The sequence below is a fragment of the Cetorhinus maximus genome, chromosome 13, assembly GCF_964194155.1.
Source record: "Cetorhinus maximus chromosome 13, sCetMax3.hap1.1, whole genome shotgun sequence".
NCBI classification, from domain to species: Eukaryota; Metazoa; Chordata; class Chondrichthyes; order Lamniformes; family Cetorhinidae; genus Cetorhinus; species Cetorhinus maximus.
This window is the reverse complement of record NC_135891.1, coordinates 17,225,596-17,252,221: the sequence shown is the minus strand read 5'-3', so window position 1 is coordinate 17,252,221 and position 26,626 is coordinate 17,225,596. Positions and strand designations below refer to the sequence as shown.

The 26,626-nt window shown below is 39.3% G+C and overlaps 1 protein-coding gene across 6 annotated transcripts in view; it reads right to left on the bottom strand.

Moving 5' to 3' along the window:
• Positions 1–26,626, bottom strand: part of lsm14b (LSM family member 14B) — a 53,239-nt gene that overhangs the window by 22,959 nt on the left and 3,654 nt on the right. For 2 of the 6 annotated variants that reach the window (XR_013578418.1, XM_078555030.1), the window contains exon 1: positions 3,595–3,894. The exons of 1 other annotated variant lie outside the window; for it this stretch is intronic. Coding sequence is in view for 4 of the 5 variants with exons in the window: in XM_078555030.1 (XP_078411156.1) it covers positions 3,595–3,715 (121 nt within the window). In the remaining variant the exon portion in view is untranslated. Of the gene's footprint in view, positions 1–1,487; positions 1,643–3,594; positions 3,895–26,626 lie in introns of those variants that run through there. 3 more of the 6 variants (XM_078555033.1, XM_078555034.1, XM_078555031.1) reach the window with 2 other exon arrangements.

Below are 26,626 nucleotides of genomic sequence, written 5' to 3'. Positions count from 1 at the left end.
AAATTAGATATTTATAAAGGAGTATTCCACATTAATATACAATATTTCGGAGACCTAAGTAATGTGTTGCAGTGCATTTCTGAGTTCACAGTCACAGTCTCTGATTACTTGCCTCCCTTCCCCCAAGACAATACTAATATGTGCTTAATAGCTCGAGGTTTGCGGTCAGTGTCAAAGTAAGGGCAATCACTGCTGCCCTTGAAGGCGGCTTTGGAGATCTAGTGATCTCTGTGGCAAGATCTTTAGCTCTCAATGTGTGAACACACTGGTCAGTGACAAACTGCAACCTCAAGATTTCAGCATTCATGTGCCCATGTTCTAAATCCTAGATTGACAGGTAATGTCAGTGAACACTGACAATTTGCTGTGAAACCAATCTCCATCCCACCTCCCCTGCAAAATCTGGGCCTTTATCTCAGTTGCATCACCTTGGAGAAGTATTGAGTACAGCCCAGGGTGCTCCCTTACCAACAGACACAGTCAGTACCTTGTCATTCAAATGTCTCCTTGCAGTCAGGTCTGAACATTCTTAGCTGCAGCCTGTGAGGTCTCCAATAGAAGATGCATAGTTCAGCAACCATGGGAACTGGCCGAGGTCTAGAAATTCATAATTTAAAAGAATATACCTGCTGCAGCACAAACTCTAATCTTGAACCTTATTTGTAAAAGTCTACTTAGTTCAGAAGTAGCATTTACTCAATCGACAAACTCATGAAAGTCTTGCGAGACACTACTACAAAATAATACCAATTCAATTTACAGAATTGAGTTTGATGTCTCTAACCTTTCCTTTAGGGCAGAGTGACATCTTATTTGTATCTATTACAGTAATTTTTTTCCTCACTGGCACTACATCCAGTATCTAATCATTTGCTCCTTGGATTTTCAAGGAACCATTCCAAATTCAGTTTACAGGACAAATAATTATTCTCTTTGGCATTTCCTATGCACAGGAGTGCATGATTCTTTGAAACAGGACAGTTGGAGGCAGGCTGCTGTCGGAGGAATCTATGCTACCTTTTGACCTCTGTTCTTAGCAATCAGCAGCTTCATATTTGAGACACCCACTCATCACAAGTTTTTCTGCATACACCATCTTAAAGATGTATATGCAGCAAATAAATCCACATTGTATCCAAGGGTTGCAACAGATTCTCTGATCTAGTACATTCTGACAAGTCTTCAAAGATCCCATGATTCCATACTATCATGGCATAACAACTCTGGAGATAAATTGAACTCAGGAATAAATTAAACTTAAATGCATATTAAAAATCAAACTTTTCAGAAAGGGGAATGAAAGTCATTTCAAAACAACTTGATTAAGTTACTTTGGATCTTTTAGAGATTCTATCAGTGGGTTTCAGGTGAGGAGATTAGTCAATCAGCAGCACTAACTAGTTAATAAAGGTGATTAAATCAGGGAGTAGTGTCAAATTACCTGTAAAAATCAAAGGAATGGACAGTTCACAAAAAGAATGACATACCTTTTTGCATATAAACAGTACATCCTCTCATATCAGGACACAATCTACCCAACTTCTCCCAGCTTTGCTTCAGATCAGGCAGTGACAGATGAGACAGCCTAATACATTCCATAGGATCCAAACTGGGAAGTGTTACTACTATGGCAAATAAAAATATTTTGACAAGCAAATTGCTGCTGGTAGAATTACTTTAGCAGCAGGATCAATTAAGTCAGCTGTTTTCATTTTTCTGCAATATACACACAATTTGACGTTACTCGGTTGCGTTTTTTATTTAAGCTAAAATTCTGTAGACTACACAGCATTCACTGTGTGACAGCACACAATGACAGCAAAGCAATATAATTTATCAAGTAAAACCTAAAGGCCTCAAATATATTGGATAGAGTTAGAGGCAAAATTTAATAAGGTCAAACATGCCTCAAAATTAACCCTGGCAGTTTGCAAAAAGCAAACATTGACATGAAAAACATGTATGAAAGCATGCATGAAGGAAATGACAAGTCACATTTTCAATAGCCTTAAATATCTTAACTTGGTCTTAAAGCTCTGCAGAAGATTGTCAGTTTAGAAAAAAACTGAATTAAACGATTGATATCCAAGAAAAAAAAATCAAGGTTACTCTAACACCTATAAGTTACTAACAATGCCCCTTTATTTACCAAGGAGGCAATGCAATTTCCATTTGGGGATTGAGAGAAAAGGGAACCCCACAAGACCCAATTAGGAATAGATTTCATTCCTCCAAGCTTTGGCAGCATGCAATTTCAGCCAGGTAATTGTCTTCAATTTAAATGAACCTTTATAAGTCTAACAAGGGAGGAAGAAGTGCTGTGTCTAGTTCTGGGGAATGAAGTGGGACAGGTGAAACATGTTTCAGTGAGAACAGCTGGGAAACAGTGCTCACAATGTTAGGTTTAGAATAGTTATGCAAAGGAACGATAAAAAAGGGGATTGGAAACAAAGGTTTCCATATAAAAACAACAAATGAGCAATAGGAGGACACAATTCATGCATAAACTAAAACAGCTACATGAGAAGCAAAAGGAAGAAAATTTAAAGTTGTAGCTCCCCTGTTGACTAAAGAAAAAAATTAAAATAAGAGGCTCGTGATAAATATCAGGTTCGTAAAGAGAAAATCATGTAGCATACAGAATGTGCAGTAGAGAATTGAGAGGGAAAACAAGTGGGGCAAAACAGCAAATGAGAAAAGATTAAGGGAACTAAGTATTTTACAAAGCATAAAAGTTAAAGGGTGGGGTCAAATAAATGACAAGTGAAATCTTGAAGGTAGAAGTACAGCTAAGATACTGATGAACATATTAGGTGTCTTCAGTGGATAGAGAGATACTTAAGGTTGACAGCAGTTAAAGGTAGGAAAGTCACTTGGTCCAGATGGGCTAACAAAGATTAATGTTCCACGCGAATTTTAAACAAACTACCATGAGATAACAAGCCAACACGATATTGTAGGAATGTGTAGACATTGCCACTCGAGTTCGTGAGCATGTTTTACGAATTTGCTTTACGAGACGCTTGAGCTAGAAAGTTATTAAGTCTCGAGCTTCAAACAAACGCCATCGTGACAAATTCAGGTCATATTTCAACATCTACTCGAGTCCTTTCGTGCTTTGTCGACCTCCATCCCGCGAGCTCTCAAGGACGAGACAGGGAGGCACTCTTGATTTCGACAATCTGACTGCATATAGACCCAAATATAAATAATGCAAACGGCACAATCAGAGCTCACGGTGCCTCCGGGGAACACGGAGAAAAACTGCCAAGTCAGCTGTCAATCCGTGACGTGGAAAGGGGGGTAAAATAAATTTCTAAAAGGAGTCGATGCACCCACCCCCACCCAGGTGTTAGGTGGGGAGGGTGGAGGAATTCAAGAGGTTTGAGAGCCCAGCACCTGTCCTGATACACAGGTAGTGGAAGCAGGACAAAGGCGCCATGAGAAGGCGGAGGGACAGACACATAAACAAGGGGCCATGTTTGGCCATGCGGGCACAAGATATTGAGAAATAGGTCTAAAGGATGACTGGGGGGGGGGGGGGTAAGAGCTTCCCAGTGTCGCAGTTGGAAGGCGCCAGGAGCCCGCACTCACCTTTGGCCAGGGCCACGGTGGAGTTGTCCGTGTCGATGGTGTACAAGATGCCCTCGTAGCGGATCTGCGCCTTGGAGATGAGGCTGATCTTGCTGCCGATATACGGCGTCCCGCCGCTCATGGTGACGGGGGAATCTGGTGACCGGCCGATTTCCTTTCTTTCCCCCTTCCCGTGCTAAATTTTCCCTTCCTTTCTCTCGTTCCCTGCGGCTGCACACACAGGAGAACCCCACCTCCCTCCCGCCCCGCCTGGCGGCGCTTAAATATGGCGTCACGGCGCCCCCGACCCCCCCCCACCCCGCCCCCCGCGCGAACTTCGCGGAGCCGCCCCGCCTCCGGCCACCTCCAGCGGCACCTGCTGGTGGGAGGTCAGCCACTGCAGCCGCCCTTCTGGAACACCCAGACAGGTATAGATAGGCACATGCTACATCCTAGTAGGCTGTCAAATGGTGAGCATGAAGCCCTTGGACTATAGACTGCTCCAACAATCCTGCTGCAAAATAACATTGCATTAGTTGACATTATTTTTGAACCCACTCTTCAGAACTGAGAATCACTTTCTTTACCTTCAAAAAGCCTTTTGTTGCTTTTCATCTATATGCCAGATTCAATTAGAAGCACAAAATCTTCTTCTGTATTCATAACCTTAGCCCTCCGACCTCTGCATTTAGTTAATACTAACCTAATAAATTACTGAACAGTCCCTCTTTACATTAACAATGTTTCTTGCTCTGAAAAAGAAACATATGAATGAAATGGTGTTTGAAAATAATCTGTCTCTTTACATGATAATAAATTTCCTAACATTTTTCCAATGTTGCCAGTTGTGTTTTTTAATTGTGAATGTCAGCAAAAGAGAAGCTAAGCTTATACAAAAGCAAAATACCGTTGATGCTGGAAATACTGGCAGCATTTGTAGTGAGAAAGAGTTATTTTTTCATGTTGATGATCTTTCACCAGAACTGGAAAGGGTTAGAGATGTAACAAGTTTAAGTAAAGGCAGGGAAAGCGGGAGGGAGAAAGAACAAAAGGGAAGGCATGTGTTTGGGTGGAAGGCAGGAGAGATTAAATGCCCAATAGAAAGATGAGGTACTGTTCCTCAAGCTTATGTTGAGCTTCATTGAAAGTGTTGAAGGCCAAGGACAAAAAGGTCAGAGGATGGAGTGGAGAATTAAAGTGCCAGGCAACTGGAAGTTTAGGGTTACGCTTGCGCAGTCTCCTTTTCACCATAGGTTACCAATTTTTCTACATGTTCAACCCCACTAATATGCTCTGAAACTTCTCTGTTTCTTCCTAGAATGGAGGCCATCCATCTCCATCCACTACCACCATCCTCTGATAAAAGCAAAATGCTGCGGATGCTGGAAATCTGAAACAAAAACAGAAAATGCTGGAAAAGCTCAGCAGGTTTGACAACATCTGGAGAGAGATAAATAAAGTTAATGTTTCGAGTTCGTATGACCCTAATTCACCCTCCTCTACTTGGCTGAACTTGTTCTCACATTTTACAACTTCACCTTTAATTCCATTCACCTGCTCAAAATAAAAGGACCATATGGTTCCTAGTCATGCCTGTCTTTTTGTAGGGAACCTTCTTTGATCCAGTCCTGCTCAGGTCCTTCCTTCACCTCTTTTTCCTGCACAACGATGACTGTGCACTATTTCCTGTTCTCACCCTGGACTGGAAAATTTCATCAATGTTGCTTTCAATTTTCACCCTTCCCTCACCATCAAAAGGTCCACCTCTGTCTACTTCCCTTCCATTCCTGGACTTTTCTGTCTCTATTTCTGGGGGTAAGTTATCATACAATATCCACTATACGTTCACTGACCTCTATAGCTTCTTCAAACCCTAGTTCCTTAAGCACCCTATTTCATTCTTGCAGTTCAGTTTCTCCATCTTCGGGTCATCTGTTCAGATGAACAACCTTCCACACTGGTGCTTCTAATATGTCTTCCTTTACCTCAACTAAGGATTGCAGCCCGCATCCCCAACACTCACCACCCTCACCCCACCCCATAGTTGACAGGGCCCTCAACTATGTCTGTTCCATTTACCCCACTTTTCTATCACCCATTCCCCTTACCCCCAGGACCACAATAGGGTTCCCCTTGTTCTCACCTTTCAACCCAACAGCCTCCACATTCAACTTATTGTTCTCTGTTATTTCTACCACCTCCAGCATGATGCCTCCACCAAACGTTTTCTTCCTCTCCCTTCCCCTTTCAGCATTCTGAAGGGACTATTTTTTTAAAAATTGGGCTTCGCTAACTGGGCCAGCATTTATTGCCCATCCCTAGTTGCCGTTGAGAAGATGGTGGTGAGCTGCCTTCTTGAACTGCTGCAGTCCATGTGGTGTAGGCACACCCACAGTGATGTGAGGAAGGGAATTCCAGGATTTTGGCCCAGCGACAGTGAAGGAACAGCGATATATTTCTAAGTCATGATGGTGAGTGACTTGGAGGGGAACTTCCAGGTGGTGGTGTTCTCATCTATCTGCTGCCCTAGTTCTTCTAGATGGTAGTGGTCGTGGGTTTGGAAGGTGCTGTCTAAGGAGCATTAGTGAATTTCTGCAGTGCATCTTGTAGACGGTACACACTGCTGCTACTGTATGTCGGTGGTGGAGGGAGTGAATGATTGTGGATGTGGTGTCAATCAAGTGGGCTGCTTTGTCCTGGACGGTGTTAAACTTCTTGAGTGTTGTGGCAGCTGCACTCATCCAGGCAAGTGGGGAGTATTCCATCACACTCCTGACTTGTGCCTTGTAGATGGTGGGCAGGCTTTGGGGAGTCAGGTGGAGAGTTTCTCATCGTAGGATTCCTAGGCTCTGACCTGTCCTTGTTGCCACAGTATTTATATGGCTAGTCCAGTTTAGCTTCTGGTCAATGGTAACCCCCAGGATGTTGATAGCCGGGGATTCAGTGATGGTAATGCCATTGAATGTCAAGGAGCAATGGTTAGATTCCCTTTTGTTGGAGATGGTCATCGCCTGGCACTTGTGTGGCGTGAATGTTACTTGCCACTTGTCAGCCCAAGCCTGGATATTGTCCAGGTCTTCCTGCATTTGGACATAGACTGCTTCAGAATCTGAGGAGTCACAAATGGTGTTGAACATTGTGCAATCATCAGCAAACGTCCCCACTTCTGACCTTATGGATGGAAGGTCATTGATAAAACAGCTGAAGATGGTTGGGCCGAGGACACTACCCTGGGGAACAGCTGTAGCGATGCCCTGGAGCTGAGATAACTGACCTGCAACAACCACAACCATCTTCCTTTGTACAAGGTATGACTCCAACCAACGGAGAGTTTTCCCCCCTGATTCCCATTGACTCCAGTTTTGCAAGGGCTCCTTGATGCCACATTTGGTCAAATGCTGCCTTGATGTCAAGGGCAGTCACTCTCACCTCGCATCGGGAGCTCAGCTCTTTTGTCCACATTTGAACGAAAGCTGTAATGAGGTCAGGAGCTGAGTGGCCTGGTGAAATCCAAACTGGGCATCAGTGAGCAGGTTATTGCTAAGCAAGTGCTGCTTGATAGGACTTTTGTTGATCCCTTCCATTACTTTACTGATGATCGAGAGTAGACTGATGGAGTAGTAATTGACTGGGCTGGATTTGACCTGCAATTTATGTACAGGACATACATGGGCAATTTTCCACATAGACGGGTAAATGCCAGAGTTGTAGTTGCACTAGAACAGCTTGGCTAGGGGCCCAGCCAGTTCTGGAACACAAGTCTTCAGTATTCTCTTCACTGCCCTCTGGTACACTCTATGATCCGAACACTGCCTCCCCTTCCCACACCTCCTTTGCCTGCAAGCACGGAAGATGCAACACCCACCTTCTTGCCTCCTCTCTTCCCACTGTCCAAAGCCCCAAACGCTGCTTCCAGGTGAAAGAAAGTGATTTACTTGTACTTTCAATTTCATACAGTCCGATCACCACTCATGACACGGTACCCTCTACATTTTGGAGACCAAATGCAAATTGGGTAACTGCTTTTTGGAACTCACCATTCCATGTGTAAGCATGACCCTGAGCTTCCAGTCCTGTTATTTTATTTCTCCCCCCACTCCCACCTCCCTATCCTTGACCACTTGCACTGTTTCAAACCTCCAGACTCAACATCAAATTCCCCAATTTTTTGTGCTTTTGGATGGCAAGCTTGATGGTTGATCATAATGATTCCTCCTGCTTTCCCATTTACAGCTCCCTCAAGTCGCTTTTTTTAATTGTCCCATTAACACCCTTTTGATTTTCAGCATTCCTTTACTCATTTAAACTATCTTCCACCCTATTGCATACCGTCCCTTTTGTTTACCCTTCCCTGCCTCTGTACTCGCTTTAAACCTCTTACATTTGACTTTTACAAGTTCCGGTGAAAGGTCATTTGACCCGAAACGTTAACTGTTTCTATCTCCACAGATGATGCTTGGCCTGCTGAGTATTTTGCTAAGCTCGTTTTGCAGCATATTTCACCATGTAAGAAACATCTTTATTATTGTATGTATCAAGCATAATAGTGAAGTTTATTAGTTACATTGTATGCTGTTCGTTTACTTCGTACATTAAAAAACACCTGATTTGGATGCTGAGCTCAGACATATAGAATATATATCAAATTTTCAAAAAGAGAATTGTGTAGCAGCGTAAGATACATTTCAGTAGCTGACAGTAAAAGGGTTCTTTGTTACAATCCTTGGGTCTTGCAATCTGTTACTTCGATATTGGGCAGGAAAAGATAGTCAAATTGTAGGTCTGCTTACAGGAATCTGTAATGTTGTATAAATACATGCACATAGGCAAAAATAAATAAATTCTGCCACCTCCAGCATGATGCCTCTGCCAAACATTTTCTTCCTTTCCCAGCATTCTGAAGGGACTATTTTTTTTTTTTAAAATTGGGCTTTGCTAACTGGGCCAGCATTTATTGTCCATCCCTAGTTGCCCTTAAGATGGTGGTGAGCTGCCTTCCTGAACCGCTGTAGTCCATGTGGTTTAGGTACACCGAGTGATGTGAGGAAGGGAGTTCCAGGATTTTGGCCCAGCGACAGTGAAGGAACAGCAGGATTCATCACCGAATCCCCGGCTATCAACATCCTGGGGGTTACCATTGACCAGAAGCTAAACAGGACTAGCCATATAAATACTGTGGCAACAAGAACAGGTCAGAGGCTAGGAATCCTACGATGAGTAACAAAAAATAAATGAGAATAATAATTCAGACAAAATTACCCATTATCACATAATGTAGTGTAGTGAACCTTTGTGATGTTGTAACTATCACTTATAATTCATTATTCATTTCATTTGTGACAATTAGAATTTAGAATGACAGTTGGGGATGGGTCAAAGGTGTTACTGTTTCAAGAAATGGAATAACTGATCAGGAACAGTATCATAACCAAAATAATCTAACAAATTAATCTGGTAAGTACATAACCATAGACCTGTGTTTTAGCTGTTCAGTCTCTTGCATAATTTGTTAAAGTTAGTGTAATTTATCTACAACTCAAATGTTCTTGTGGTCTTAACATTGCCAATTTGGTCACCTATTTCACATAATTAACCTTGTACTAATTGTTTAGAATCACATTGATGAGAAGAAAGTGTTTTCCTATTTACCAATAAGAGCAACATAGTTTAAGATAAACTTCAGTATCTCAACTTTCTATACTTCAGCAGAAACACTTAGGTTCTCAAGTCTCTTTTAACTATTGTCTCACTCCTAATATCAACTTAGGTCTTGTGGCAGTGGGTAGCACCATTGTCTTTAAGCCAGAAGCTCTGGGTTCAAGTCCCACTCTGGGACTTTGTTATGGAAGGTGCATTCATAATGTAGCCATACAGGTTGATCAAACTGCAAATCCTTCTATTTTGCCTATGGCAGGTGATAACAACAGGAGTCTCCTGGTCAGCCAGAACCATTTGGTAGCTGTAGAATAGCCTCTCCACCTCAAAGGACTCCACAGGTTCTCAGCACAAGGGGCTACCAGAAGATGACCTTGGTAATTCAATGTTATAGATTTGCTGTGGCTTCAATGCTTTAATGTATTTCCTATAAGGTCCCAAAACAATTCTGTATTCTAACCTATGGCCTTGGACAAAGTTACTACACTTTCACATCTCTATGGTCCTGGTTATCAATCTCAAAATATTGGTCTTGTGGTTTCAATTATCTGTGCTCCTACTTCAAGAATACTGTATTTGAACCCATTATCCATTCACATCCTTCAGCAACTTTCCATAGAGTTCATAATCTTATTCCTGGTTTCCTCCTAAAATGTGTAACTTCACACTCCTCTGCATTAAGTTAAATTTACAATTACATCTGCCATTTGATACCCTTTCCACTAGTTTGCCAATGCCCCCAAAGTTTTATAAGTTTTTCTATTTTTTTTGAACCCATTCATTACACCATCAGTAAATAATCTTGTATTCCCATATCATATCTTTATATCAAGATCAAAAGTAGTCCCAGCACTGACTGTTAAAGTAGACAACCTCACTCTTCAAACCAAGCAACATCTGTTATCCTAAACTTGGTTTCCTCTATCAACTTTTTATTCATGTGCTGCATTTCCCCATTGCCTGAATTTTGGCAAAACATCTGAGTTAAATTGGTAAATGCTTTGAAAATCCATGTACACTACATGCTTTTATCTATCAAAAGTCATATTTGCAAAAAACTATTAAATCTATTAAATGTGCCAAACCAATTTGCCTTTAACAAATCCATTGACACTCCTGCAATGAAGGAATGCTCTCATTTTAGGTTGAATTATTGGTTCTAAAAGTTTACACACAACTGACATTAGCTTAACTGATGTCTAAGTATCTGGGTTCTTTCCTGAAGATTATCCATCAGGATTCTTTCATCTGAAATTCTGCTCAGCTGTGTTGCTTCTATGTATTCTAGTAGCTTAATGTCTTGTATTGTGAATTTCATATCAAAATCATGGCAATTAGTTAAAGATGTGCACTGAATGTTATTTTCCAGTAAAAAGCAAATGTCTGTTTTCAAATTGAATATTTTATTGAGAACATAATCACCCAATTGATCATTTCATGACATGAATTTTCACATTGAAAGAACAGATGAGAATCACCCCCAAGAGTTCCAAAGTACACTGTTTAAAAATGAGCAGAGTAAGTGATTACAAAAGGAAAAATCAATGGAGGTTCAGCTGGCAAATAACTCAATCCTTGGTCTCAGTTTAAGATCTGAACACGTGAACAAACTGCTTTCTTCTTCCAATTATTTTCTACAGCTGAACTAAAGAGTCGTAGTTATTTTATACTTTCACATACAAAAATTAAAAAGCCAAAGGAGGAATTAGGAGGGGTGACAGGGCTTGGCCAAGGAAGTGGGTTCTAAAGGTATTTAAAGTAGAATATGGAGGTGCACTTTTAGGGCCTGGATAGCTAAAAGGCACAGATGCCAATAGTGGAACAAAAATAGTGAGGAACTCAATTGGAGGAACACAGAAGTACTTGGTGGGTTGTAGGGCCAGGAGATTACAGAGATGGGTCGGATGAGGCCATGATGGGATAAAAAGGATTAGAACACAGGGATGATGGATGAGCAGAATAGGATGTGGTAAAGAGTTTTGAAAGAGTTGAATGTTATGTAATGAAATGGGAGGGAGGCCAGCCAGGAAAGCATTGGAATAGTCTGGTCTGGCAGCAAGTGCATGGACAAGGGTGACATCAGATGGATTTTTAAATGGATCACAGACTAGTGGCTGCTTCATTGGTAACACCTTGAGTCTGAAGGTTATAGGTTGAAGAGCCATTCTGGGACTTCAACACAATTTAGGGTGATATTTCAGTATATATACACACCGGTGGACTGAATTATTGGAAGTGCAGATTTCCAAATGAAATGTTAACTAAGGCACTCTTCATCAGATGTGATGAGAAAGATTCTATGGGTTAATTTGAAGGAGAGTTCACCTTAGTGTCTCGGCAATAGTGTCCCTCATCTACCACCAACAAAACAAAAATCAGTGGGCTATTTATCTCAATTGGTCTGGAATCTAGTGGTGTGCACACTGGTTTTGTTCATCTATAAAACAAATTGAATAGACTACAAAAAAGTGATTCACTGGCTGAGAAGCATTTAGGCAGACCCAATGATACAAAACGTCTCATTAATTCAAATTTTTAAACACAAAAAAGTGTAGCTAAGAATATTGTGGGTGTAAACATTTGGACGAAATTTGATTGCATCCCATGAAAGATTACAGCAAACACCATTAAACAAAATACAAGGACAAGATAGAAGGGAAATAAGCAAAAGTAGCTATTAAGTCGTAGTTATTATGGAGTTTGATGAATGGTAGCAGTATGCCTTAGGGATCAGTGTTAGAATCTTTTGCTTTTCATTCCTATAAGTATAAGCAATAATATTGCTGTTACTAACAGTCATAGCAAATTGCAAAAATGTTGAAGATTGCAGGAAGATAGATTAATGGAGTGCACAACTAGGCAGTAAATCTAGTGCATTGAGAAAATAGACACAGTAAATATACTCTAACTGGCAAGATTCTGAACTGTGGACAAAAAAGTTAATTACCACTAGTTTGGCTGGCCCTTTATCACCTGATGAGATTTATTAATTTATCTGCCAAAATAGATTAATCTTGTAGTATTTAATACTGCATTAAGACCTGGTGGATAAATGCATTGTGATGCAATAATGAGCACAGTTCCAAAGGTCAGATTTGATTTTTTTTTATACAAATGCATTCATCCCATAAAAGGGCAGCAGTTGGGATACTGCCATTTATCTTCATCCTTGGAGTTAACCATCAAACCAGATATCTTACCCTATATCCAGTCACTATGCTGTGATTTCTTCTTGAAACAATATGCAGTGGTCATGGCCACAAGTATTGTGCCCTCCAATCAGACAACTCGATGTCTAGTTTCGATATGAAATGTTCCTGGAATGGATAATATCTCAGTACCAGTCAGTAAGAGGGAGAAGAGTAAGAAAATCACCCTCAAATGAATTCAATTGCTACATTTCCTTTTAGTTATGATATCTCAGTTTGTTCCATAGTCCATTAATTACATAATGCTGTACTGTAAATGCAAGACAGATGTATTGCTATAAATTCCAATAGAGATATCAACCTGGTATTAATCAGCATTGAGCAATGTTTGCAATCTCAGTTGTAAGAGCCATTTATTGGCTAATAAAATTCAGTAACATTTGATATTTTATAGAACCTTATGCATCCAACCATCAGGACATTGTAGAATTAATTATTTTTGAAGCAAATTAAGAAAAATCAGCTTTATGTACACAATTCTAGGAATGCAAATGAGATCCCTGATCAGTTAATCGGTTTTGTGGCTGAAGACAAGGCTGCCAGAACACTGGCAAGAATTCCTTGCTCTTTTGTGTTGTGCCACAGAAATTTAATGTGCCTGGCTGACAGACAGATGGGACCTGTTTAATGCAGCATCTATGCATGACCCCATCATTGGTTTTCAAGTATCAAAGTTGATCACAGACTGGTTATGGCATTCAAATCCACAGCCTTCCAATCCAAGAGATAAGGCTACCAATTGAACCAATCTGACAATACTGTATGGAGATACCATATTTATGATAATGTTTCCAAATACAAATAATGAGCATTAACCAATGTAATATTTAAATGTCACATGGAAGTGATAGGGAAACAAAAACTTGTACTAAATTTAAAAAGGGGTCGTTTGATTATATTATGTCTTTGCAAACAGAACCTAAGGGCTATTGAGAATTTAAATTTGATTACTTATATTTGTATTGAAGCTTCCCATTGCCTCAACTTTTGAGTATTGTCCAAGGAGTAGCTTGAAAAGTTTTGCAACAAGTCCCCTTTAAAAGTTTATTTGAAATGATGTTAAACATTGGAATGATTGTATTCTGCCATATTAAGTACACCAGACTATAATCTTTTGCAACAAAAACAAAATGCTGGAAAAAAACCGCAGGTCTGAGCATCTGTGGAGATAACAGTCAACGTCGAGTCCAGAAACTCCAAAGAGTCATATGGACTCTTAGCATCTGTGGAGACAAAAGACAGTTATCAGACCTGCTGAGTTTTTCCAGCATCTACAGTATTTTGTACTCATTAATGGTAATGATTATTTTGGATAATTTGTGTCAGTTATGATGAGGATTGCTTTAGCTGCTAAGGATGAACATTTCAAATTAATATTGGGAGTAGAAGAAGATTAAATCAAAGATTGGGAATTCTCAATTAAGAAATCTTGTAACTAGGTCAGAGGCTAGGAATCAGTGATTAACTCACCTCCCAACTCCCCAAAGCCTGTCCCACCATCCACAAGTCAGGAGTGTGATGGAATATTCACCACGTCCCTGGATGAGTGCAGCTCCAACACCACTCAAGCTTAACACCATCCAGGACAAAGTAGTGCACTTGATTGTTTGCAAATGGCATGGAGTGCTATTCACTCTCTCCACCACTAATGCAGTGGCAGCAGTGCCACCCACAAGGTGCACTGCAGGAATTCACCAAGCCTCCTTGGACAGCACCTTCCAAACCCACAACCACCTTGAAGTAGAGGGCAGCTGACACATGAGAACACCACCTGCAGTTCCCCTCCAAGCCACTCAATATCTAGACTTGGAAATATATTGCTGTTCCTTCACTGTTTCTAACAGCACTGTGGGCGTGCCTACACCAGACTGCAGCTCACCACCACCTTCAAGGGCAATAAATGCTGGCCCTGCCAATGGCACCAACATCCCATGAATGAAAATTAAAGCCTTGCACATCTACATAATATCTGGAATTCATCATGCACCTTTGTCTGGAGGTATGCTATCTTGCTTCTTTGGTTGCCCGATTCCCATTTTTTCTTCAATGCAGTTACACATCTTTAAAAGCTGCAAATCCTTTTTAGCCTATAGCTATTTGGATGGATGTGGTGCACTATTACTGGATATAATCTGTTTGATCCAAATTCAAGTGTGAAGTCTAGATTGCTGGCTTGTAGATAGTGTGCCAGATGAAGGATGTTGCAAAAGACCCAGACAGCCAACTTCAGTTTCCTTCCAAGGCACCATTGAACAGTCACTTGGATGCAGGTTAAAGTGATATTTATGCATACCTACCAGGGCTTTGTCGTCATGTCAATTGATGGAGTCTAAATCCATTAGTTTGAAATTGGACCTGTTGCATACAATGTTTTGTGACAAAGATCACACACCACATGTTGGATATTTCAGGATAGGATTCAAATCACTGGTCTAAAATCTGGATGTTTAATGTACAATTTGTATGTAAAAAAAGATTTGCCAAATGGGCATGGAGCCAACAGACATGGCCAAAAAAAACACTGCTCTCCATGTCTATAGTCAAATTCCAGGCAAAGAACAAAATGCTGGAAAAATAACTCATGATTTGGCAGCATCTATAGAGAGAACAGAGTTAGAGTCTAATGACCCTCAAAACTAATCAGGCAAAGAATATTTCCAGAGCTCTCCAATGTATATTTCTAATATGGCAGAGTTATGGTGTACAAAACACATGCATAATGACCTGCATATGGGAAAGTAAATGTAAATGACCCCTTATCACCTCTAATCTATTGATTGTTGCAAAAGTCTAGATAATGAGAAATTATTTCTATTCAAGAAAACCATACTTTAACAGAGCATGTAGAACTCAAACTAATCAAAGTATGGGGAAAACAGATTCTGCTGTTGCATTCCTTCACAGATCATGTTATTTAGCAGATCATGAACTCCACTTAACCCATTTAATCTCCTGATGGAGATTAAAATGTTTCTTCCCCCAGTTGATACTTCACGATTTACATTATTCACTTTTTCCCCCCCAAGCAGCTCAGGAACCAATAAGCAACAGTATTTGACTGTCAGTCTACATATTTTGCTAATTACACTCGAAATACATTATCCATATTGGGCAAGAACCTGGATCACATCCTCTTCAGTGATCTGAAAATTTAAAGTCTCAAGTTCTAGAATTTTATGTTTACTCTTCAATGATTCACCTGCAAGCACTTGCTTTAGTAGAAAAGTGCCAGCTATCATTTATTCAGAAAACAAACCAAACTATCTTCCAACTATATCCCTCAATGCTTCAGAAGATCACTCAACCATTTATGCTGTCTGCTTCAATAACTTGCTAGCCTAATTAGTTTTTTTTAAACAAATTCTAAATCTTAAATCACATTGATATTTTGTTCCAACCACAAAACTTTAAGACTTCAGCTCACCTGGATGTCTGTTGCCTTCAAATCCTCAGTGCAACAATATCATGGATAACAAAAAGATCAATTCACTTGTGCTCAGTTTGAAGGGAAGGCAGGTTGGAAATTGGTTTACAAACTGCAGCACTCATTCCTTGCCTTCAAAGTACTTTCTGGTCTGAGTGCCATCCATTAACCGTAAATTAGTTAATTGATAGCTTGGGAAAGTGGGTGTTTTATGAATTGATGTACACAGCAGTTACTTTTTTGCTAAAATAGAAAGTGGGGAAACTAATTATGATGACAGTTTGAAAGCATCAGATCTGGTCAGTAGAATATGTAGCTAGCATGTATCTAGGAACAGAAATATATTGATTACAGGATGAAGAGGCATCAGGATGCATCATGGGATTACCCAGGCTTGGCCAAGTTGTGGATACAGGTTTTTAAGTGTCTGCAGTTTAAAACACTAGAGTGAATGACCTTTTGGCCAAGACTGGAAGTTAATGACTAGCTTATATGTCAATCCATGATAAAGCTAAAGGAATGTGATCTTTGGATAGGATAAATACGATGAATGGTCTATGAATTATAGTAAACTGGATTTTAATTTCAGGGTCAGATGACCTTGCACAGCAAATATCAGGATGGATAAGCAAAGCTTGTTTTGGAATGAACTACGGACATGGTTAGTGCTAAAGTTCAGGTCATTTGAGATTGAATTTGTAAAACATTCAGAACTTGAGATTAACAGGTCATTGTGTTTATGTTATAAACTCATTTGTAATTAAGGATGTAACAATTAGATACAAGAGAACACTAATTAAATGTTATCCCAAAGAGCATATATAACGAACTAACTTCAAATTGCCTTTTAGAGCATTCTGAAAGCATTTCCCACATGCATGCACTTGTACTAAAGACCTGCTGCTGAATCAACCCACCAACTGAAGTCTTCTAGATAAATCTCCATCCTGTGTTCAGTATTTTATGAAGGCAAAGTAAGATCAAGGGGCAACCAGTATTGTACTGGAGATTGTTCTTTATGCAAGTCACCTAGATAAATTGAAAGTAGATGACTGATAATCACTGCTACTAAAAAAATGAGATTAATGAGAATGATTTCAACAAGGCATCATGGACTAACTGGGGAAACTGCAATTAAATACAAATCAAATGATCCATTTGGGGAAGTCTCAAGGCAGCTATGCCATTTGCTGTCATATATTACTCTTCTAGGGCTAACTGCATCTTCATTAAGTACACTATTCAATAGGCGCATGCATCTGGCAAAAATCTATATCAGCACTATAGATAAAATGGTGCTAGCACACCAAGACAAATTGAACAGTTTACTCTTAATGTACTGTACACATCTTCATATGTGACAAAACTAAAATCTTTAGATATTTTGGGAATTGTAGCCAGTCCTGTACTGTACAAAGAAACAGCAGTTAATTTGTGCAGAGCAAGATCTCAAACCAAAGAATGTGTATTACTTTTGGGAGTAATGTTGGCCACAGGGAAACTCCTTGCTTTTCAAATAGTACCATTAGATGCCCACCTAAGAGCAGCACAGGCTATAATACCATGAAGGAAAAGGACACAAAGCAGCACTCCCACATTACACAATGATTCTCTTGTGAGCAATTGAAAATTTTGCTCACAAAAATCAGTATTAGAGTGCTCATCTTTATGGACATAACTGAATACATTGTGCCAAAACAATTTTAGGCAGAAAAATCAAGAGTTTGTGCTCAAGGCAAATATCCATGCATCATAATGTAACATTTTCTCAATGGCAGTAATGATTTAGTAATTGGATGCACTATTGAAAGGGATGGTTTCAATCATTTGCAGACATTTATAGATAAACTACACAATCTGTGCACCTGCTCAGTGAATTGAGAAGCTGAGGATCTGGAACTGGTAAATAAAACTGGATATTTGAGGAACCGGAAGGTGATATTCATGCTGACAGTCCTGCACCAAATAAGTTGAGGTATTTCATGCTTATTTCCTTGCTATTGGAGAGGAGGCAAAGCTACATCAATGAACTTAGCAAGGTTGCAATCTCCTTAACTTGCACAGTTTAAGGCACAATTGAGTCACTTACAAGCTAAATACATTTTTAAAGTAGTTGCTTAAGTGAGATGCCATTTACTGAGTAGTATAATAGAACTCCAGACTGAGAATAAAAGTAGGCACAAGAGCACTGGCAGAAAAATTGCAGCTCAAGTGTTTTTGGTCTTCAATCCAGATTGAAGAGCCACACAGCTCAATTATTTGCCATTACAACATTAAAGAGAATATAATCCAGCCAGCCTAATCTCAGTGGTGGGAAAAAATGCTGAAGGACAGGATAAATCTTCATTTAGAAAGGCAGATCAAAGATAGTCAGCCCAGATTTGTTAAGGGAAGGTCACATTTGACTAATGATTGAATTTTGAGCTAATCATGAGGGTCAATGAACATTGCATTTGATGTAATTTATGGATTTTGACAAGGTTCTAAAGAGACTGGATACAAGTAAAAGCCCATGGGATCCAAGGCAAAGTGACAAGTTGGATTCAAACTTGACTCGAGGCAAGGAGTAAAGGATAATGGTCAATACCAAGCCACTTGTTTTTGAGATATAAAGATGATTTGTGCTTTAATGTAGGGGTTTGATTGACATGTTAGCAGACAATACAAAAATTGACTGGCTAAAGAGGAAGCAAGCCATAGACTGCAGGATGATATCAATGGACTAGTCAGCTGAGTGAAGCAGTGACAAATGGAGTTCAATCTGGAAAAGTGTTAATGCATTTGAAGGCTAGCAAGGCAAGGGGATATACAATAAATGGTAAGATAGAGACATGTAAGAGAACAGAAGGACCATAGAATGCATTTCCACAGAGGCAGGTCAAGGTGGCATACATGATACTTCCTTTATTAGCTGTTGCACAGAATATGAGTTGGGTTATTATGCTGTAGCTGTACAAAACACTAGTTGGCTATTGCATGCAGTTCTGGTGACCACACTATAGGAAAGATGTGATTGCACTAGAGGGAACAGGGGAAATTTAAGGATCCTGCCTGGACTGGAGAACTTTAGTTTGAGGAAATATTTAGATAGGATTGTTTTCTCAGAAAGGTAGAGAAAAGGGGAGACCTAATTAAGATGTAGAAAGTTGAGGGGTGTAAATAGTGTGGATGGAAAGGCCCTATTCCCCTTTGTGGAAGGGTCCATAAACCAGGGGACAGATTTCAGATAGGCAGCTAGCCACCTTCCACCCAACTCATGGTGGAATTTAAAACTTACCACCTGAAAGGATGGTAGAGGCAAAAACCCTCAACATTAAATGCAGACCCAAGTGCTTGTGCTATAAATTACAAGCCTACAGCCCAAGCAGTGAAAAAGTGCGATCAGGTTGGGTTGTGGCTTGTTGGCCACTATGGGCATTATGGGCCAAAAGGCCTCCATGCTGTAAATTTCTATGGTTAGTCATAAAAACAGGACAGTAAATAGTATAATTCTTCAATTGTCTGACTTGCTATGCTATTCAGATTACTGGCCTGTGGAGGTATCCATTGATTAAGAACAAGTGAAAGAGTTGTTTGTAAAGGCTGGCTGCAGAAATTATAAGTTATGAAAATGTATTTGCCCTGCAGCACTTCCATTATGAATAAATGGAATCAAGACTACTGCTCAGAACATGTAGACCAGCTGAGCTAAACTTCCTGTTTAGCATTACAGGCATAACAATGATTACTTGTACAAAATCACAACATTGCTGCAATAGCTAGGTGGGAGCAAATCAGTGGTACAGTAGCAGTGGTTGTTACTGGACTAGTAATCCAGAAACTTAATATTTGGAGGCCACCATAGCAGCTTGGGAATTTTAATTCAATTGACTAAAAGTCTTGAATAAAAAAAGCCAATATCAGTAATGGTAACCATTAAACCACTAGATTGGCTGGCTGGATTTGAGGTTATGACAAAAAAATGGTGTAGGCAGGCCAGCATGCAGTGTTGGTCCCCATTTATCCAGGCTGTGAAGTAACATGGGCATCCCTGCTGCAAATTCAAAAATGGTTGAAATGAAGGAGTGATCAACCAGCAGTAGTGGCCTCATGTAGCATGGGAAAAGCTGCAAGAGCAGGAATAGATTGTCATTAAAACCCATCTGGTTCCCCAATATAAAATTTAGGAAATTAAATCTGTCCAGTCTGGCCTACATACAATTCCTGATCCATGGCAAGGTTAACTCAACTGCCCTCTGAAATATCCCAGCAAGCCCCTCGACTGTATTCAAGGCAGCAGCTCAGGACCACCTTCAAACAGTTGTCCTGTGAATGAATATCCTTTTAACCACAAGTTTAGTTATTATACCTACATCCTCTGCTAATATTTTGGAGATCCAAAGTGGACTACAGGCCATATATAGAATGCCGGAAAAGATACATTTCAATTACATACTCCTTTAGACTCAATGGATTAAATCACAGCCAATGTTCTCTTGTTTTCATGCAATATCATACTATGATAATAGCAACACACTAAATATCTGAATTTTCACTGCACAGGGTCCACTGACAAGATATTCCCCAAATATCACCAGCCTAGCACATTTGGCACTATATTACTTGTGACAAAATGATTTGGATATCCTGGTCAAAGCAGAGGGACACTTGTATGGTTGCAAACAATTATAACAATGCCCCTTGAATTTTTGGTACTTTAAGCTGTATTACTGGATTAGCAACCGAGATTGAAATTTCAATCATAGCAACTTGCAAAATTGAGTTCAATAAATCTGTAAGTGGTTTTTAGTACTTCTGGACATGTAAGTAAAGTCTATTGTATTGTATTAACATTTTGCCTTACAAGGGAACAAAATTGCAAAAAGTAATTGCAGATAAAAATGAACAAAAGTTCTCCTAATTAAATGTATTGTTGTTTTTGGTCACCATATTCTCCCACAAAGAAGTGCACATTCATTTCACTGCCCTGCAGTACCTTTGCTCATTTTCCTACTTTAATGGCATAATATTTTTGCACCATTTAACAATATATTCAACTACCTCAAATATACTTGACATTAGGAAAATGCACACAACATGCAGTAACTTTTTCCCCACTGCAGCTTGCTTATGCAAAATCTTTAGGCTACTGTCATTTGTTGGGACTCCAGAATCCTCAATTCAAGGAGGAAATGGGTGGCATTTAAGAATCAAATATGACAACTTATAATTTTGGCCATAAATTTAATCAAGTCCACACCAAGGCAGTAAAGACAAATCCACAAAGTTAACAGCCTATTTTGGGGCAATATAGCTGCCAAAAACATTTGTTTAATCTGCATTCTAGACCACTATGTTGTGGTGCAAAAGGAGGCCATTCAGCACCCATTGTGTCTGCATCAGCTCTGAATGAGCATTATGACTTCATACCATTCTCCTCTCCTTTTCCCTGTACCCTTGCACATTTGAATAGAAACAATCTAATGCCCTTGAGTTTCTCAACTGAGCCTGCCTCCACCACATTTTTCAGCAGTGCATTCCAGACTCACTTGGTGGAAGAACATCACAATTACTTGCTTTGCAAATCACTAAATCTGTGCCATCATTCTTGATCCTTGTGGGGGGTGGGGGTGCAGAAACAGTTTCTCCCTATCTACTCTATCCAGCCCCCTCATTATTTTAACACATCAAATTTCCTCTTTGCCTTCTCTCCAAGAAGGGTCCCAACCTCTTCAATCTGCCTTCATAACTGAAGTTTCTTAACCCTGGAACCATTCTTGTAAGCCTCTTCTGCACTCTTTCTAATGTGCTCACATCCTTCCTATAGTGTGGTGCCCAGAACTCTACACAATACTCCAGCTGAGGTCTAGCCATGCTGAGCTTCTAAAAGACACTAACCTTCCTGCTCTTGTACTCTATGCCCTTAAAGACCAGTATACTCAATAATTGTATCCGTTATTTTATATTGTCACTCCATGTTTTTCCTACCAAAAATGCATCACCTCACTTCACATTGAACTTAATCTGCCACTCCAACATGCCCATGTCCTTTTGAAGTTCTACACTGTCCTCAGATTACAATGCTTCCAAGTTTCATATTATCTGCAAAGTATGGGAAAAAGTTTAGAATTAGATTCTGTGTTCAATTTGTAAACAAATGTTATAATTTAATTTCACTTGAACCAATGCTCTCATTTAGCTTGACTAAAGAAAATTTTGCAGCTTGATCTTCAAAACAGGAGATCATAGTAGTAGAGGGAGGAAACAAATTGAACTCTTGATTGAATGCAGTAAGCAATCAAAAAGATGCAGAAAATTGGCAATTGCACTTAAGAGCCGTCTATTGCATAAATGAAAATTGGTTAAAGGAACAAGAAGAATTGGGTGATATTATGGGTTAGTCACGAATCTTTTGGGCTGAATCGGATTCCAGCCATGACAAAGCTCCTGGATCAAGGTGGCTGTAAACATCCTATGAAATGAATCTTAGTATTCAGTCTGGTTCCTACAGCACAACTGGCCAATTACCAGTGCACACAGGTAACAAATGAAAAAAAGGTCACAGCAGACTTGTGGGAAGCAGTTCTGAAGCTCAAGTTGGTCACATTGAGAGAAATTAACTGCAGCTAGCCATGTTGGACCTAGGCAGTGTTTTGACACCAAGCAGGGTAGGGGCTGTTCAAGATTGAAGGCAGAGTAGAAATAATGACCATGTGCTTGACTTGGCAGGATGTGACTAGTGGTGTTTCCCAGGAATCTGTACTAGGTCCTCAACTTTTCAATGTATTTATCAATGACTTAGATGAACTAAGCCATATATCCAAGTTTGCTGACACAGCAAGTGGTGCATATGGGAAGCAAAAGTTGCAAAGGGACATTGATAGAAAAGTTCTGGTTAGACTGCATTTGGGAATATGTGCTTTCAATTCTGAACACCATAGGTCAGGTGTTGCACCACAGATCAAGTAATAATACTGGAAACAAGAGTGCATTTGAGGCAAGGTTGCACAAACCAGGCTTTTTTCCTTATGTAAAGATTAATTACAACTCAATTAATATCCCTTAAAAAAGATTTGCACTACCATAGAACAAACTCTTATATCCACAGCAAGCAGATATAGCAAAGATTACCCTGAATAAGATTTCTAATATCAGAAGTACTACAAAGGAATTCTGGAACTCAAATTAGTTGAGGACAAATGCTTTAATGTTCTTGTAATATTACATGTTTTTCAGAATTTCATTAAAGTTAAATGTATGGCAAGATATGCCACTACAATAACCTGCCATTCCAATGCCCACTTAAACATAGGAAATAGAAACTCATTGAACAGTTGAGAGTCATGGATGGAAGCAATGAAAGTTACTAAAGCAAGTAGTTTCCTCCTAAGGAAATGTGGAAAAAAGTGAACTTGCATTTTTCCAAGAGAAAATGTTATACTAAATGCTCTGTCCACATTGATGGGAGCTGAGAAGCACCTTGTCGCCAGAAAACTGGCGAGTTCAATGCTGTTGATTACTGTGTGTGTAGCCATTCTGCACTTTTGACTACACTAGAGACATTCTAGTGGATGAGCAATAGTCTATGCTTAAAGTTTGTTAACATTAGTTTCATCAGCTAAAGTTAACAATTCATAATCAATTGAGGATGCCCAGTCTTATCCAAGCAATGCATTCAATTGTACAAAACCATTCGAATAGTGTATTTTGCCAAGTCAGCATGTTTTCCTCAAGTTTTTTTAAAGCTAGATTTAGGTTGCAATCAAGATCAAGGATATTGGTCATCTGGAAAATGTAATTTCTCTCCCCTGTACAAGCCATCAGCATCAAGCTAAGAGGGAGATCAAGTATAGCACAGCAAAATCCCTTCTGTCACAATTTCAGGCAAATTTCAAAAAACTAGGTAGTTTACAGGGATAATTTTATTCATACTGTCTTAACATTTTGATCCGACATACAATTTCCTTTCTGCTCTGAGGCAGAAATGTTCAAGAACTTTAGTAAACTGCGGTTTAATGCACTAATTTCATGAAATACTTGCTCATCTTGAGTAGTCATATCACAAGATACCGGAAAAAAAGACTAAATCATCAAAATCAAGATCAGGAGTCTAACTCAATTCTCCAAAATAAAGATATTTAAATGTTTTGCTGCCTCCACTTTTGGGTCAAATAAACTTTAAACCTTCCCTTGTTTACTTATGACTTAAGGTAAAAGTCCCCTCACTTCTAAACTCCCTTTGAAATTTAACAGCTGAAAAGTCAAGTTGCTACTCATTTTAATGCAAATTTCAAACCCAACCTATTGTACTTATACATTCAACTTCACCATAGCCTCAGTACAAATGCATGCACCTAGCACTTTTACCTCATCTCTGCTCCCAGAGAAGCTGTCTTTATTAAACTTCCCCAGTTTGATTACAGCCTTTACAAAATACCACCATTCCCAAAGATATTAAAAAACATACATCTTCACATGAAGTAGGCCATTCAATAGGATCACACCGATTGTTACAAATTCCACATTCCCATTTACTCCTGAACCTGTATGAACTATGCCTTACTCTGCAAAAAGCTGGTTTCCACCAGCAGCATATGAAAAACTTTACTGATGAGGCATGCAAGGATTGCAGTGACAAGCTTTAAATGTTAGACTGGTCAAGTGTTCATTCTGTACTTAGAAATTCAGGTCAAACTACCCAACCCAACTTAAATTCAAAAAGCAAATGGTAGGGTATTTAATGTTTCAAATAGCCTAGTACAACTGCTTTTTTGAATTTATTCATTCATTCATGGGATGTGGGGTCACTGGCTAGACCAGCATTTATTGCCCATCCCTAATTGCCCTTGTTCAGAGGGCATTTAAGAGTCAACCACATTGCTGTGCATCTAGAGTCACATGTGGGCCAGCCCAGGTAAGGACAGATTTCCTTCCCTAAAGAACATTAGTGAAAGAGATGAATTACAACAACTGACAATTAGACTAATTCCAGATTTTTATTGAATTCAAACTCCACCATCTGCTGTGCTGGGATTCAAACCTGGATCCTTAGAGCATTACCCTGGGTCTCTGGATTATTAGTCCAGTGACAATACCCAATGCCATCACCTCCCCTCCAAAGAAAGAACATGGAATACATTATAAATAGGACCCCATGCACTGCCCCACCTGTTTAAAACTTCAAATTTAAGTACAAATGCAGTTGCAAATGCAACAAGAGACATTTTTATTGTAGACTGTTGATTTAAGAGGCTGGGGAGTTTAAGCAGAATTTTAAAAAACTATTAACACCAGATATAAAAATAAATTTGGTGTAAACTAGTTTATTATTGAATACAAAAGTACAGATTCAATCAAGGATTACACATTGTAATGTAACTTTGAATTGTTAAATCTAACATGTATCTGGTTTTCAAAACTCAAGATAACCCACAAACTTTAAAGCACTAGATAAAATTCATGCATATTAGGCTAACTAGTTGGTTATATAATTGATCAAGAATTTCAATAAATTTGAAACAAAGCATGAATGAACACAAGTATTTATACATTTTTAAAATGGCAGTTTACTATTCTCATTTCATGAAGACTTTCCATTTTGCTTTTGAGGCAGCATAAGTGATGCAAACATACCACAAGAAAAGTTGAAGACAGTGGGAATTCCAGTGCTACATGTCCAAGATCACAATTGTAGAAGTTATTTTGGTTTAAAAACCTTGCTAATAGATCCACAGGCTACAGATGTTTTGCATTTAAGAAATTCTACCAATCATTGAATGGATTTATAGACATGTCAATTTGACCGCTAACAAAAGAAAAATACTGCAGATGCTAGAGATCTGAAATAAAAACAAGAAGTGCTAAAAAAACTCAGTAGCATTGGCAGCATCTGTGGAGAGAGAAACAAAGTTTCAAGTTATGGCTTCTTCAGAAGTGCCTTTATGTCATGGAACAAAAGGCAAAGAGTGGAAGTGTAGTAGTAAAGGAACAAAGCATTGTTCCTGTTACTAGCAGAATAATAGTTAGGGCTGTCTGAAAACAAAACATGAGAACAAGATACAGATTGGCACTAGGACAAATGCAAAATGGAGATCAGTTCATTGGACTCAACATTTGAGTTCAACTTCAGACCAAGGCAGTAAAGTGCCTAATCAGAAGATGAGGTGCTATTCCTCAAACTTGCATTGGGCTTCAAACAAACATTGTAGTGGGCAGAGGACAGAAATGAGCACAACAGCAAAATGGTGAATTGAAATGACAAGCAACCAGGTCAGGGCCATGTTTGCAGATTGGAAGAGGTTCTGTAAAGCAGTTACCCAGTCTGCATTTGATCTCCTCAATGTAGGAGACCACATTTGTGAGCAGCAGTGAATGCAATAGACCAATTGGAAAGTGCAGGTAAATCACTGCTTCAGCTTAGAGTTTGAAGTTCTGAAGTAATAGAGGCCTGCCAGGTCATTATGATTACATTTTTAGCAATTCAGTAACATGGTTGAAAATAGCCAGACTGAAAAGGTGCAATGCATAAAATTTAAAATTGTGTATTCCAATTCTTTCACCCAAAATAGTCCTGCAGGCTAGCACTCTGTACTGGCCCTTTATAAAATCCGCAATGTGTTACAAAATACACTAAATTTGATGTGAAATGTGTTACCATACTTTGAAACAAATTCATGCTTTATAAAATGTTCCTTACACTGGAAAGAATCAATTTTGATATGGAATTTCCTAAATTGGCAACTGAATTTCTGATGCCAGGTATCAAATACCAGCCATCCAATCAAAT